Source organism: Zingiber officinale, chromosome 4B, assembly GCF_018446385.1.
Source record: "Zingiber officinale cultivar Zhangliang chromosome 4B, Zo_v1.1, whole genome shotgun sequence".
NCBI classification, from domain to species: domain Eukaryota; kingdom Viridiplantae; phylum Streptophyta; class Magnoliopsida; order Zingiberales; family Zingiberaceae; genus Zingiber; species Zingiber officinale.
Window position 1 is genome coordinate 20,168,605 of NC_055993.1, and position 15,819 is coordinate 20,184,423.

Genomic DNA, 15,819 nt, shown 5'->3' on the forward strand with positions numbered 1-15,819 from the left:
GTAGTGCCTAGGCAACGGATCCTACAGAATGACCTCGGAGAATTGTCGGTTTATCCGCTCGGGCGACAAATTAGCTCGGGGCGCTTTGTCCTTTCCTGCGTCCCGAATGAGAGCCTCGTCTGAAGAATAACCCCTTTCCTGGTTGACCTAAGCAATCTCTGAGGGCGTCTGAAATAACGCCTGTCTTCGTGGGCCGCTCGGCCTCCCAAGGCCGACGTCGCTTGTTGTGCCAGCCGATCAGTTAGTGCCTTTTGTTGCTGCTGCTTGACTATCTTTGCCGCCCGTACCTGTATGAGCGCGTCGAGCTCCTCTTGAGTGAGCATCACGGCGTGGAGACGTCCAGCTTCTTCCATCTCCTCGGCTCGAATTCAGGTGCGTTCCCATAGACGGCGCCAAATTTGATCATATCCGAGAGCGAATCGACGGACACTAGGGAGATGACGCTCACGTTAATTGGATGTTGACTGAAGATGACATGGACCTCCAACGAGCTAAGCCTACAACCACAAGTCGTTAGTGCCGAGCCAGGGAGGGGTTCCCCGATAATGACCCTCCGACGCTCAAATCAGTCACCGACGGCAAGTGAATGAAGTAGAGAAGAGAGAAGAAAGCAGCAACGTAACTATAGCCACATTAAGATGAACATACCTCCGTCGAAGCATGAGGGTCCTTATAGGGCTACCAGGAGGCGCACACACATTTCCCAAAGCATGCATGCTTCTCAAAGCATACTTAGAAAGGACGTGTCAAAAAAGCGTGCCTGACACCATACCTTAACAGCCCGAGCATATCCCTGACGTGATAGTGAAAGCTTCCATCGTACGATTCTCTGTCTGACCATGCCGCTTGTCGGTGACACCGGTCCCTAGGAAGATATTGTCAACTACTCCTTTTGTCTATTATTAGGTCGAGCGGGAGAACCGCTTGGCTGGCCGCCTGGATGATATCATGGTCAGGCCGAGCGGGATGTCTGCTCGACCAATGATCCGCTATCTCGGCTTTGCCCTATCGCGCGAGGGAGCCATGTCTGCCAAGTTGGGGGATGCGTCCCCTATTTGGCCGAGCGGGGCGGCCGCTTAACCTTCATTCTTCCATGCTTGAGCCTTTTGAGCGACGGAAGCTCGGTACCTGGCCGAGCTGTAGTGATGTAGAATCGGATACTCCTCGTGCCACCGGCCCTGCCACCGGCCATCTGCCCACCGCCGGCGGCCTCCGGTCGCCTGGACCCACCCACACTATAGCCCAAGGGTGAACCCTCTGGCACGGTCGGTCGCAAGCATCCAGTCGCGATAGCGTCCGGAGTCTGGCCGCGATCGCGCTGGATTCCGGACGCGATCGCGATTGGAATCCGACGGGATCGCGACCGGATTCCAGCGCGTCAGGAGGCAGTGGTCAAGCGGCCGGCGGACAGGCGGGTGGCCAACGACGACGAGGCGCGAGCTTCGTTACAGCGAGAAAAAGAAAAAAATTAAGAAAGAGAAAATATTAATTAAAAAAATAAAATAATATGACATGGCAGTTGGTCCATAACAATCCGCAGGATAGAGTCCGTAATATAACAAAATTTATATATATGTATATATAATATAATATAATATAATATAATATATGAATACATATAAATTAGTATCCCGATTCATAAATTAGACTTGATCAGGGTGCATCATGCTGATGTAATAGTATAATATAAGAGTAGGAACTCCAGCAGCAAGCTACTGTAATAGATTCTCCTTCGTAAAAATTTAATTTTTTTTATATGTGATAAGAAGAGATATTATACTTGATTTTAGTCAAAAGATCGAGAAATATATACTTTCTAATGCCGTGAGTCTAAAGTATTTATAGAAATTTTTATTTTCACGGTGTTATCAATTTTATAATGTGAGACTAAAAAAAATCATACCGTGTATATTTTTTATAAAAAATATTACTAATAAACTTTATATTTATTTTCAATAAAAAATATTAACATAATTAAATTTTAAATTCATCAAAATTAGCTATTAAATAATCCATGTTCTTAATTAAATAATAAAATTTGATAGGTTTTATAACTGTTTAAATATAATTTTGATTAAAATAATTTTAAAATTTAAGATTTAACTGCGTGAGCAGTTAGACATATATTTCACAGTTAATTAAATTGGATCGTAAATTCAGTATCTACTATAAAAATATCATAAGAGCTATTTTCAAGATAGATGTATTTTAAAATTTTAAGTAGTTACTATAATATATTATTGGAATACGGAGCGCTTTCAGGTTAAAATAATCGATGAGACATCCGTTCAATGTTTTTTGAAAATATACTTTTGATGACTCCGGCTGGAGGATTCCAAATACAGTCGAATCCGTTCAACGGGAGTGGCCTCCCGATGTGGACGCTTCCAAGATTCACATTTCCCAAGTCAATTTGTTAAGAACACCATTCGCCAGCTAACCGAATCCTTCAATCGATCCTGTGGTTCTTCCTCCCTCCCTCCCTCTTCATAAACAGCCTCTCTTCTCACCTCCTCGGCACCCATTTCCTACGGCTTAATCGTCACCCATCCCTTCTTCACATGGCGTCCGAAGAGGTTGAGATGCACAGCATTGTCAAGGAGGAGAAGCTGCGGCGGAGGCGGAAGGAAAAGGGAGGAGAGGAGGAGCAAGAGGAGGAGATGTCGGTGGAGCGGGCGTTCGAGGGGCAGCGCGTGCCGCCGTGGCGGGAGCAGCTCACGGCCCGCGCATTGGTGGTCAGCTTCTTCCTCTCGGTGATGTTTAGCGTCATCGTGATGAAGCTGAACCTGACGACGGGGATCATCCCCTCGCTCAACGTCGCTGCCGGGCTCCTCGGGTTCTTCTTCGTCAAGCTATGGACGAAGGCGCTCGAGCAGACCGGACTGCTTCGGACTCCCTTCACGCGACAGGAGAACACCGTCATCCAGACCTGCGTCGTCGCCGCCTACGGCCTCGCTTTCAGCGGTACGCGATTCCGAAACCCTAAAAGTCTTTGCCTTCTGCCCTCTTTCTTTCTCGTCGTTTTTCAAAGATGCCATTTCAAAAATCGGATACTTCTCCTTCTAAGCATTTCGAGTATAGGGACTATTTTGGGTTTCTCAATCTCTGATTTTTTTTTTTTTTTGGTTTAATCATTTTACTTTGTTCTAGTTTTAAGATTGAAATTATAGAGCTCTGAGTGATGGCGCTTTAGTTCCTAAAAAATTCTGATTTCTTCTTTTTGATTTTGATCTGCTCCAAAAGTTTGATTTCAAAATGTCTTTGTTATCCTTCAAGAGTAATCTTTGTTTATTTTAGTCTTTGAGTGTTATGTTTGAGGAGATGCTCTTGAAATTGGAATTGTTTTTGAAATCCTCTGGCGAAAGCAATTATGGAGCGTGGAACTTTATAGCTTTCTATCAATTAATGCGTTTGTAAAAATAGAAGATAGATACTTGCTATCCTTACAAAGACGATTGGTGGGTGGGAGTTGTGGGCATTCACAGAACTTTGGAGGGTTGAGGGATCATGTGCATTTTGTAGTCATCAGTTGACATAGGATAGTGAATTTAATCATCTGAAAATGGATAAAGATCATTTTTTTTGTTACTTTGATTGCTCTTTTAATTGTTCTGAAAACATAGTATCTGTTTTTAGGAAATTTCTGCCTCTTTTTTTCTCTTCAGAGAGAATGAGTTCAGTAAAGTAAAAAAGGAAAACAAGATCTTATGGATACCAGAAGGAAACAAACTATGCACTATAATATCAACTTTGATATTGCCAATTCCTAAGAAATTATTCTTTGTTTTCTTTTCTTGTTTTTGTCACATGCGACAGCATGTGAGATGGGGAGTCATTTATGTTTTACCATTTGATATCTTTAATATAAAATTTTGAATTTTAAATTAGTAACGCAAATTGCAAATAGAGTGAGACCAGGGTTGGAGTTCATTAAATTATATATAAACAGTGTGGGTCCTACTTTGAGATAGAGATCACCACAAAAGTATTTCATGGTTCATTCCTGTAAAACTTGACTAATTGTATACGTTGAACAAACCGAAATGGTCAAATATCAACCCATACTTTATCCATGTTTAGTATTTTTTTTTTAAGTGAGATTGATAGTCGACGATATGGTTTTCTAGAAAGACTTCTAAGATTAGAGTATCATTTTGGACTTTTATGTACGAGATGGAAACAGTTTCTCCGGGAACCATTTTGGTCCACTGATGACAATTGTTTCAAACTTAAAGTTGACTTCCATTCTTTTGGAGAAATTGGGAGAGAATGCATAAGATATAGCTCTTGCATGAAGAAAACTGTGATGTTGGTTGTGCACTGTATTTGAAATATATATCTTAACGATTTTAACATCATACAATTTTTTGTTTTTGTTTTTATTGACAGGTGGTTTTGGAAGTTATCTTTTTGGTATGAGCTCAAAAATTGCTGCTAAAACAACTGAAGCAGATACTTCTCAGAATATAAAGGAACCGAGCTTAGGATGGATGATTGCATTTATGTTTGTTGTTAGCTTTATTGGTTTATTCTCTGTTGTGCCACTCAGAAAGGTTTGTCCAATTTTCATGCTCTTGAAGATTGAACTTGACTATAGCTATCAGGATGCTTACTTAAACTTGTTATAGATAATGATCATCGACTACAAGCTGATCTATCCAAGTGGTACTGCCACTGCATACCTTATCAACGGCTTCCATACATTGAATGGTGAAAAATTAGCCAAGTAATAAACATTTGAATTTTCATTTCTCTTTCATCTTGGAATATCCAGCATAATTTATGTGAAACTTTTTTTTTTTGGTTTCTAGGAAGCAAGTATGGATGCTAGGCAAGTGCTTTATTGGTAGCTTCTTTTGGGGATTCTTTCAGTGGTTTTATACTGCTGCTGATGGTTGTGGCTTTGCATCATTCCCTACCCTTGGTCTTAAAGCCTATGAGAACAGGTAGTTTGGATTACCTGGATTTGTTCTATTTAATTGTATGTGTTGAAAATAATTAGTTGAAGGTCAATCAATATATCTTATAGTTAGAATTGATAAGCATGAACACTGAAAAGTGTAATGGGTCCTGAGGCAAAGAAAATATTATTCGATATAAAATAGTTGATAAGCATGGTACTTGTGGCTTAACCTTTTCTCTTACAGGTTCTACTTTGACTTCTCTGCAACATATGTTGGAGTTGGAATGATCTGCCCATATTTGGTGAATGTATCTGTTCTCCTGGGAGGCATCCTTTCGTGGGGAATCATGTGGCCTCTTATAAATAACCAAAAAGGTCATTGGTATCCAGCTGATACACCACCAAGTAGCCTTCATGGTTTGAATGGCTATAAGGTAAACCTCTGGCCATTTAGAATGTCACTAGTTGTTAACTTGCTTTTGTTAGAATTACATCACATACATATTTTCACTTCTTAGTACGTAGTTGTGTTCCCTTTTCTCTCCTATTCTACTCATTCTTTATCCACGCATTGTACAGGTATTCATAGGCATTGCCATAATTCTTGGTGATGGCCTTTATAACTTTGTCAAGGTTCTACATCGAACGATTGCTACCTTCGTCGCTGCAGCACGCCAAGGTCCCAGCACTCTTCCTGTTACAGATGATGACAGCCCTGCACCTGCTATCGTCTCTTATGACGATGAAAAGCGAACTCAGGTCTTCCTTAAAGATCAAATTCCACAATGGGTAGCATATGGGGGCTATGTGTCGGTTGCTATAATCTCCATCATTACTCTTCCTCATATCTTCCCTCCACTCAAGTGGTACTTCATCTTGGTTGCTTATATTTTCGCCCCAGTTTTAGCATTCTGCAATGCCTATGGGTGCGGTCTTACAGATTGGTCTTTGGCTTCCACCTACGGGAAGCTTGCTATCTTTGTAATTGGAGCTTGGGCTGGTGCCGCTCACGGTGGTGTCCTCGCTGGCCTTGCGGCCTGTGGTGTTATGATGAATATTGTCTCGACTGCCTCAGATCTTATGCAGGACTTCAAGACTGGTTACCTAACGCTGGCTTCTCCCCGGTCCATGTTTGTGAGCCAAATCATTGGGACCGCGATGGGTTGTGTGATCGCTCCAAGTGTTTTCTGGCTTTTCTTCAAGGCCTTCAAAGATATTGGCGAAGAAGGAAGTCAGTACCCTGCACCCTATGCCACCATATACCGTAACATGGCTATTCTTGGTGTTGACGGCTTTGGCTCACTACCGAAACACTGTCTCACTCTCTGCTTCATTTTCTTTGCTGTCGCTATTATGATCAACTTGATAAAAGATCTGGTTAGCCCGAAGATTGCACGGTTTATACCAATCCCAATGGCAATGGCTATTCCTTTCTACATTGGATCATACTTCGCCATCGATATGTTTGTCGGAAGCGTCATATTATTCATCTGGGAAAAGATCAACAAGCCGAAGGCAGATTCCTTTGGTCCGGCAGTGGCATCTGGTTTGATATGTGGTGATGGGATATGGACTCTGCCACAAGCCGTGCTTGCACTTGCTCAAGTAAAGCCACCAATCTGCATGAAGTTTCTTTCGAGGAAGATGAACGACCAGGTGGATACTTTCATTTCGTCACTGTCTTAAATCACTCCTCATCGCCCTAATTGTGATTATGGCATAATGCCATATTACTATTTTTTTTTCTCTTTCCTTGTCTACTTTGCATCCTCTCCCAGCCCAAACATTTGCTGGTTGTGTTGCTAGCCGTGCTTTATCTATCTTGATGTGCATATTTCAAAATGTCTGAATCCTGAACATAAAATGGAAATGTTGTATGAACATTCTCTCAGTTGTAGCATTTTGGCAAACGCGGCATATACCAAAAAAACAAAATGTCTGTTCATGATAAAATCTTTTGTCAAAATGAGATGGATCTTCTGCTGGTCTCCACTTTGATAATCAGATACATTATATTGATTTGCGAGTTTGGATTGCTGTTTTTATTTGTCAATAAAAATAATAATGAAACTGAACTATATATTTAGAGTCGACTTTAGAAATCTGTGAGGTTTCATATATTTTTTTCTATTCAATGTTTTTTAGGCACCTTTGGATTCTGGTTGCCACACGATTATCTTTAAACATATGAATTGTTTGGATTATGCTTTGGTTACACAACTATGCTATTTTTTTTTAATAATTATTATTTATTTATTTTCATTAACTGTTATAAATTATTATATTCTGATTTTTATTTTAAATCTTTATTGATTTCTTTTTGAATTTCTATTATTTTAATATTATTAATGCTATTTTGATTTTTTTAAAAATTCCCCTCGTGATCTATTTAGAATTTTTTACTAACTATATATATATTAACAATGTCTCCGGCCATGACGCAACGGTAAAACTCAAAGCACTTACGATTTGAATCTTAATTACAACGTATTGTAAGATATTTTTTTTTTCCAATTGGATGAAAATTTGGGACGTTAATTGTTGGACGAGGTGTCGTTCGTACTTCTAGATTTGTTTGATAGTCAATTTATGGGGTTGGACTATTCATCTCAGGACTAATATATATATATATATATATATATATATATATATATATATATATATATACACACGGTTTTGCTCCTGCGATTTGGTGCGGCAATGGTGAGTTGGACATGCCACGTCATCTTAGTTAAAGACAAAACAAAAAAAAACACATGAAAAGCAAAAAATCAAAGACGCGACCTAGGGTTTCTTTTCCTTCTCTCGCCGCCAATGGCGTAGCCAGCTTGAACAATTGCCCTGGGCTAAAAATGCTGAGCCCAGTAAAACTTAGCCCAGCATAGCAAGGTTGAAGCCTAAAATTACTGGACATTGCTAGGCTGTCGTTTCGCAGCCACTCCTCCCTCTCTTGTCGCCGCAGGAACAACTTCGCCACGACGCACGATGAGCTCCTTCGCCGCAACGCACGGCGTGATCCATCCTCTCCTTCCTGCGTGCCCTCTCACCCAACGCGCTCCTCTCCTCCCCACCGCTACATCTCGTGAGTTGACCCTAAAATTTTCCAAATTAGATGAGTTGTATGTGACGCCTTGCTTAGAATAGAAATTGATGTTTTCCATTTCGCAACAGCTACAAACATAAACTCAAGCAGTGGTTGAAGATTTTACAGAAGTTGACAACACTGCTCCATAAGACGGTAAGCTTGATATAATTTGTTAAGTATCTATTACTACTTTATAAATTTCAACAAATATTTGATACATCAGTCTTAGCTACATGAGTATTGTTTTGAATTTCCAAAATTTGTGTTTTTTTGGATCCTACATCACTGAAATAAATTATTGTCATAAATTTGTCATAGCAGGATCCTGTATCAAATAGTGATGCAGGATCTTGATATGTATTTTTGTCATAGCAGGGAAATAAATTCCATATCGATGCAAATCTGTATTCTTGAGTATTTCATGTCACTGATAATGTCCCACTTGTTCTTGCTCAGATCTTTTTTCTGCTTTATACTAGCAGGAAATTAAATTATTTTTCTTTAGAAAACTGTTAGTTTGCTTCTTTATTTTGCTTTAGAAATTACATGCTTTGTGTTGCTTTAGAAATTGCATGATTTGTTCATTATTTATTTATCTATTGTCAAATATAATGCGAGGGCACACAGAAATGGAAGAAAATAGAGTTGATGATCAAGAATTCATTCCCCAAGTTACAGATGCTCGAAAGCCAAAAATTAGAATGAAATTCCCATCACTAGAGGATGCATATTTGTTCTATAACCAATATGCTCGAGAAGCCAGATTTAGTTCAAGGAATAGCACGAGCAGGAAAAATAAGATGACAAATGAAGTGACATGGAAACAAATTGTATGTTTTAAAGAAGGGCATACAGATCTAATGTGGAACAATAAACATCTAAACCCTAATCAAGTAATAAGGGAAAGAGCATGTGGTGCAGTTAGAACAGGTTGTAAGTCAATATTGCATTTGCCAAGAAACAAACGGGTCCTAATTGGGTTGTTTGTAACTTCATAGAAACCCATAATCATCCGCTCTCGACTCCATCAAAGGTGCATTTGCTACGCTCACATCGTAGTGTTTCGATAGCCAATAAAGCATTGACAAAACAGTTTTCAGAAACCAATGTACCAACTTGCCAACAAATACGTTTATTAGAGATAGAGTATGGAGACCCTGAGTGGGTAGGTTGCACAGAAAAAGATATTAGAAACTTTGAGAGAAATCTTAGGGATGAACAAAAGGATATTGATCTTAAAACACGTATTGAGTTTTTTTACATTTGAGCAAGAAAAGAATTCAGCTTTTTTCTTTGATTACGAGACTGATTAAGATAACAAATTTAGTAGGTGCTTTTGGGATGATCATGTATCAAGAAGGGCATACAGTGTATTTGGTGATGCAATTGTATTTGATACTACATATAACACCAACAAATATAGCTTGATTTTGACACCATTGGTAGGAGTTAACCATCATCATCAGACGATTCTTTTTGGTTGTGGATTTATTAGTGATGAGAAAACTGAGTCTTTTGTTTGGTTGCTTACAAAATTTTTAGAAGTCATGCCTAAAGGTGCACCAAACATTATCATCACTGATCAAGATCTTACTCTGACAAACGCTATTGCACAGGTATTCCCTCAAACAGTGCATCGATATTGTTTGTAGCACATATTGAATAAATTCCCAGATAAATTAGACCCTTTGACTTTTCGAAACCACTATCACAGCATAAAGAATGTCATTACAAATTCTGCAACACCTGATGATTTTGAGAATGTTAGGACCGAAAAGTAGCTAGAGGGGGGGTGAATAGCTTCGCGTGTGCTCGTCGTGCTTCGTTGCTTGTTTCTTCAAAGTGATGCGCAGCGGAATACAATGAAACAAACTACAACAATGCTAACAATAGGATTTTACTTGGTATCCACCTCACAAGAGGTGACTAGTCCAAGGATCCACGCACACACACACACCTCCACTAATAAACACTCCTTTTCGGTAACTACCGAAGGCGGAGAAGCCCTACAAGACTCTCAATACAAGTAGAAGAAAGGGTAGTAAAGAATAAGCAAAAGCTTACAAGAGATGCAGTAAAAACCCTAGCTTCTTCTTCTTCTCGTTGCAACTCGCCTCTTGACTTGGATGAACCTCCAAGAACCTTCAAGAGCTGGTGAGGAGCTTAGAGTCCGGGGGAGGAGCTGTGATGAATCGGAATGAATCGGTGAAGATCTAGCAAAAATGAGCGCTTAAATCGACCGGCTCGATCGAATCTCGATCGATTGAAATGCTCCCAATCGATCGGGAGGCTGGATCGATCCACGGATCGATCCGCAGGCGCCCTCTACGAAAACTTCGATCGATCCACGGATCGATCCGCTATCGGCGCGCCGGCAAGAGCGGCGTCCCAATCGATCCATCGATCGATTGATCTCTGGATCGATCCACCGATCGATCCGAGGGTTCTGTTCTTGGACTCACGATCGATGGATCGATCCTCGATCTCATGGGATCGATCGGATCCGCTGGGATTCAATCGATCAGATTTGCCGGATCAACGGATCAATCCACCCGCCGATCAATCCACGGATCAATCGGATGATCAATCATCGCTGATCTTGGTTTTGCCCAAAACCAAGCCCAAAGCCCTAAACCAACATCTAGTCAACCATGACTTGTTGGTACATAAGACCTAGCATCCGTCACCTGACCAGCTAGGACTCTCTCACCAAGTGTCGTCAATCCCTGACCCACGGACTTTTCTCTTCTTGCCAAGTATCCGGTACCTACTTGGACTTTTCTCTTCTCCTGCCGATCCGGTCAGACCATCCTCTCTTCGACCCACTTGACTCTCACTCACGGTCAACCTCCCATCCGTGCCTCGCTTCACCACCTGACTTTCCCAATTGCCTAGCTTCACTCACTAGGTCTTTCACCGGCTTCACTCAGGATTTTTCTCCCGCCTAGCTTCACTCAGGACTTCCCAATTGCCTAGCTTCACTCACTAGGTCTTTCACCGCTTCACTCACCAGGTTTTCTCTCGCCTAGCTTCACTCACTAGGACTTCCGAAGTATCCGGTCATCCTCGACCTACTTGACTCTTCTTCAATCAACCTTGCATTGTCAAACATCGAAATCAAACCAAGACTCAAGCTTGGCGTGGTCAACCTTGACCCGAGGAAGGTGACACCAACCCCTTGATGTTTGACAATACCAACACTATCACTTACAATACCACATGTAAGTTAGGCTAATTCCATAGCCTAAACCTTCTTCATGCCACTAGGTAATGAATACATAAGTTAAGCCCTTCATTCTCCCCCTAAGTGGGCAAACTCCCTCTAGGTGATAAAAGCCTAACTTACTCCCTTTCATTCTCCCCCTATTGGCACACATCAAACCATGCCCTTCATTAACCTTAACCCTACATTCTCCCCAATGTAGGAAAATGCCCATCCTTGAGCATTATCCACTTGAAACCACTTGAACAATGAGGATATCCACTCCCCATTAAAGTTCAAACGCTCAACCTTGAGCATGTTCTTAACGGAAGGTTAACCACCTTCCAAGGTTCATGAAAAATAATTTTTATGTCTTTAAAGAGTCCCTCCCCATAAAGACATGGTGGTAACTTCTGTCATTGCACCAACAATGACTTGGAATCCCCAAAACTTTAGGAAACCCAATTTTAGAAGTTTTGAGGTTCAAATATTCAAAATTTGAAACAAACCTCAACCTAAACTTCAACTTAGCCTTCCTTAACCAATCCATCCTTGTTTTCCACACGAAAACACCCTTTTTATGTATACAAATGTATTTTCAGGGGTTTGGAATGGTTACCTAGACTAAAATATGTTCAAAATACTGAAAATAAGCTTTCCCCAAAATCGATCTTGATTGATTGAGTTGGGTTCCAATCGATTGAATCCGCCTGAATCGATCCATTCATCGACTATCTTCTGGATCGATCGGTGATCGATCGTCATGAAATGCCTTCTCAATCGATCGGCTGATCAATTGAGGCACTCCAATCGATCCACCGATCGATTGGAGGCTTGAATTCAAAATTCAATTTCAGCCAATTTCAGAAACCCCTAGAAAATTCTACAAAATTCCAAAAATCGTAAAAATTTGTGTAGACATTATTTAGGGTATAATTTATCATGAAAAAATAGTTTTCTATGAAAATACATCATATTTTCAAAGATTGACACAAACTTGAGAACTTGTAAAAACTTTAGTGTTTTCTTCAAGTTTGTGTCTAACTATTCAATGGTGATTACTATCAAAAGATAGCCTTCACCAAGGTTTTCCAAAATCATTTTAAAAACATTTTCAAAACCAACATCCCACCATGTTCCTTGGGCTTAATGCACATGACTTGTACATTAGCTTTCCCAATGATGGGAAAACACATAACTATGTGTTTTGATGAACTTAAAACTCAAGGAAATGCACTAACTCAGCATGTTGAGTTTTGTTCGTCTTCCTAACATCTCACTTGTATCTATTGTGCATAAAACACATACAAGTCATCTTATAGGTCTTTGTGAGATGTTAATTTTGGTTTTGCTCTAACCTAGGGTTCATGCATATTTATCTAGGCATCTTGTGGATATTGACCATCCACCTAGGATGTCATTTGGTATGCCACTTGATAATAACTGCCATTTGTCCTTAATTTTAAGGAAATAACATAATGCATGATAATGTTATGGCATACATCAAAAAGAAATAATTTTCAGAAGAAAATTTCCTATAACTACATGATGTATGTATGTCATGACATGATATTTTTGAGTTTTTCATAATAAGTCATGAATGCACAAATAAAACATGATGTCATGGCATATAATGGGCAACCAAACATGGCAAGATTTTGCATAATTAAAATATACCTAGATTATCTATCTAAGTATCCTTAACACTTAGCTAATCCTAAAGCATAAACCCTAGATTGCCCAATTTCCTTAAGAAAATGTCAAAACCCAACTTGACATTTCTTTAATCTCTTGAATTAATTATGCCAATTAAAAATTTAAAACATTCCTCAAATATTGGCATATTTCATTTTCCCATAAGAGTAATCACTTTAAATTAAGGCTTAGATTTGCCTTAAATTCCTAAGACAATACCAAAGTCCCAATTTGGTATTTCTTAACACTTGATTTCTTGTGCCATTTAAAGTCATCTCAAATTTCTTCCTTTATAGCACATTTTACTCTTTTCAAGATTAACAATAAATCCATTTCATTTTCAAAGGTTAACAAAAACCTTAAAAATGCTCCTTGAGTGTCAATTTCTTCAAAGTTGGGTTAACTACCCTTCTTCTCAGAGTTGACACTCTCTAACCCATCTATGGGATAGAGAAAATGCTCCTAGGAACCCAAAACCTATTGGTGCTCCTTGGATGCTCTAGGTATTCACTAGGGATAACTTCCCTAGATACCTTCCTAGTGACCTTGTTTGGTTTCTTAGAAGTCTTGGTCACTTTTTCTAGGTCAACTCTAGAGTTTGCTTCCCTTGTAACCTTCTTTGTGACTTTCTTAGACTTCTTAGAAGTCTTAGTCACATTTGTTGCAAAAATACTCTTAGGGATAACTTCCCTTGTATTTTTGGCTTGACCACTAGACCTAGGGTTGGTTCCATAACTATATGGAACCCTATGGTAAGAGATTACATCCTTCTTAGCCTTTGGTTTGTATCCCAAACCCCTATGGCCATTAGATGACCTTTGTGCTCCTAGACCTAGGCTATGCTCACCTAGGCTATGCTCATTTTCCCCTTTTAGGATCTTTTCCATTTTATCAAGCCTTGACCTCAAGACTTGATTTTCTATCACTAAGTCCTTAGTTTTTGGTTTTCCATTAAATTTATGAGCATTTTTATTTCTAGGCTTGTAGCTAAGGTCCTTAGTGTGATTGCCTAGATTTTTATCTACCTTCCTAATCCTAGGTGTGGTAGTTTTAGCATGGTAAGCTACATTATTTTCCTTAATTTTACTATGCTCTCTATTCTTATGGTAAAAGCATTAAAATGATATAAGTTAGAACTAGCATGCTTTTTACCATAATGTAAAGGGATAGACTCAATAAAAGTTACATTCCTTTTTACCTTAGAGGCTCCCCCTTGACTTGAGCTTCCTCCTTGAGCCTTGACCATCTTCTTCCCCTTGGGGCATTGACTTCGGTAATGCCCCTTTTGTTGACACAAGAAGCACACAATGTGCTCCTTGCTCTTCTTTGTTCCGGGGATGGTCTCCTTTGGCTTCTCCTTGCCCTTAGGTGCCACTTGGCCCTTCTTCTTGGCCAATTTAGGGCACTTGCTTTTGTAGTGCCCATGTTCCCTACATTCAAAACATATAATATGATTCTTATTATTAATTGAACTATTTATACCTTCTTGTGTAGGGGTGGCACTTGCTCCTCCATTTGATATGAATGTAGAGGCTTCCTCTTGATCCGAAATCGATTTCCCAATTGATTCATCTTGACTTGTGGAGGTGGAAGCTTCTTCATCCTCTTCTTCTCTTGACCCGGATGTGGAGGATTCTCCTTTTTCTTGATCCGTGTCACAAGAGTTGCTCCCCTCAATCCTAGAGGTGGAGGCTTCTTCTTCTTCATCCTCTTGTACATGAAACAAGGAATATGCTCATTCCTTGCTCTTTTGATTACACTCCTTGAGAATGAAGCTTCTTGGATTTCCTCTTCTTCGGAAGTTGATCTCTCAACTTCGGAGTCCTCCTCTTGATCTTGCTCCAATGAGTCACCCTCTTTGGATTCTTCTTGGTTAGGTACAGTGGGGGGATCTCATGAGCCTTTTCCAATTTACTCCATAGCTCTTTGGCATCTTCAACTTCTCCAATTTTCTCCAAGATGTTGCTCGGCAATAGATTGACCAAAAGCTTGGTCACTTTGTCATTGGTCTCACATCTTTGGATTTGTTCTAGGCTCCATTTGCTCCTTTTGAGAACTTTGCCCTTTGAATTCCTTGGAGCCTTAAACCTTCCATTAGAGCAAACCATTGCTCTATCTCCATCATCAAGAAATTTTCAATTCTTGATCTCCAAGAATCGAAGCTTATGGATGTGTATGGTGGAGCCACCCTGTATCAAATCCAAGTCCATCTTGAATTGCAAGTTGAGCTTCTTGAATTCTTTGACTTTGATGAATTTGCTCCAACTTCTTCACCCTCTAGCTTTGCTTGTTATGTTTGCCCTGGCAGGTGATTTCGTGAAGAGCAACCTTGCTGATACCATGTTAGGACCGAAAAGAAGTAGCTAGGGGTGAATAGCTTCAGTCAGGTCGTGCTAAATTTCTCATTGCTTCTTCAAAGTGATGCGCATGGAATACAATGAAACAAACTACAACAATGCTAACAATAGGATTTTACTTGGTATCCACCTCACAAGAGGTGACTAGTCCAAGGATCACACACACACACCTCCACTAATAAACACTCCTTCTCGGTCAGAAGCCCTACAAGACTCTCAATACAAGTAGAAGAAAGGGTAGTAAAGAATAAGCAAAAGCTTACAAGAGATGCAGAAAAACCCTAGCTTCTTCTTCCTCGAACTCTCTTTTGATTCTGAAATTTTGATCCTGAGTCCACTTTTGAGCTTGAATTCAAGATGCTGCCTCCGACCGGAACTCATTTAGAATTTATATGAATAAGGGCCGAACAAGGACGACGTACTACTTGGCTTAAGACCTATTGATCTGGGGTTCAGGTTCTGTTAACCATCAAAGGCGAGGTTCAGTCGCCACGTCTAGCCCGTCTACTACTGTTACAAGACTTTCTCACTCATACTTAGTAATCATACTATCTTCCTCTGCTTACTTATAATCTTA

At 40.0% G+C, this 15,819-nt stretch overlaps 1 protein-coding gene across 1 annotated transcript; it reads left to right on the forward strand.

Moving 5' to 3' along the window:
* The first annotated feature begins 2,321 nt into the window (after positions 1 to 2,321).
* On the forward strand, positions 2,322 to 6,794 carry LOC121974833 (probable metal-nicotianamine transporter YSL12). Its single transcript, XM_042526091.1, has 6 exons — positions 2,322 to 2,964; positions 4,390 to 4,553; positions 4,629 to 4,726; positions 4,812 to 4,946; positions 5,148 to 5,337; positions 5,483 to 6,794. Exons 1-6 carry the CDS (start codon positions 2,562 to 2,564, stop codon positions 6,587 to 6,589), a joined length of 2,097 nt encoding a protein of 698 aa, XP_042382025.1. The 5' UTR covers positions 2,322 to 2,561; the 3' UTR covers positions 6,590 to 6,794.
* Positions 6,795 to 15,819: the final 9,025 nt, after the last annotated feature.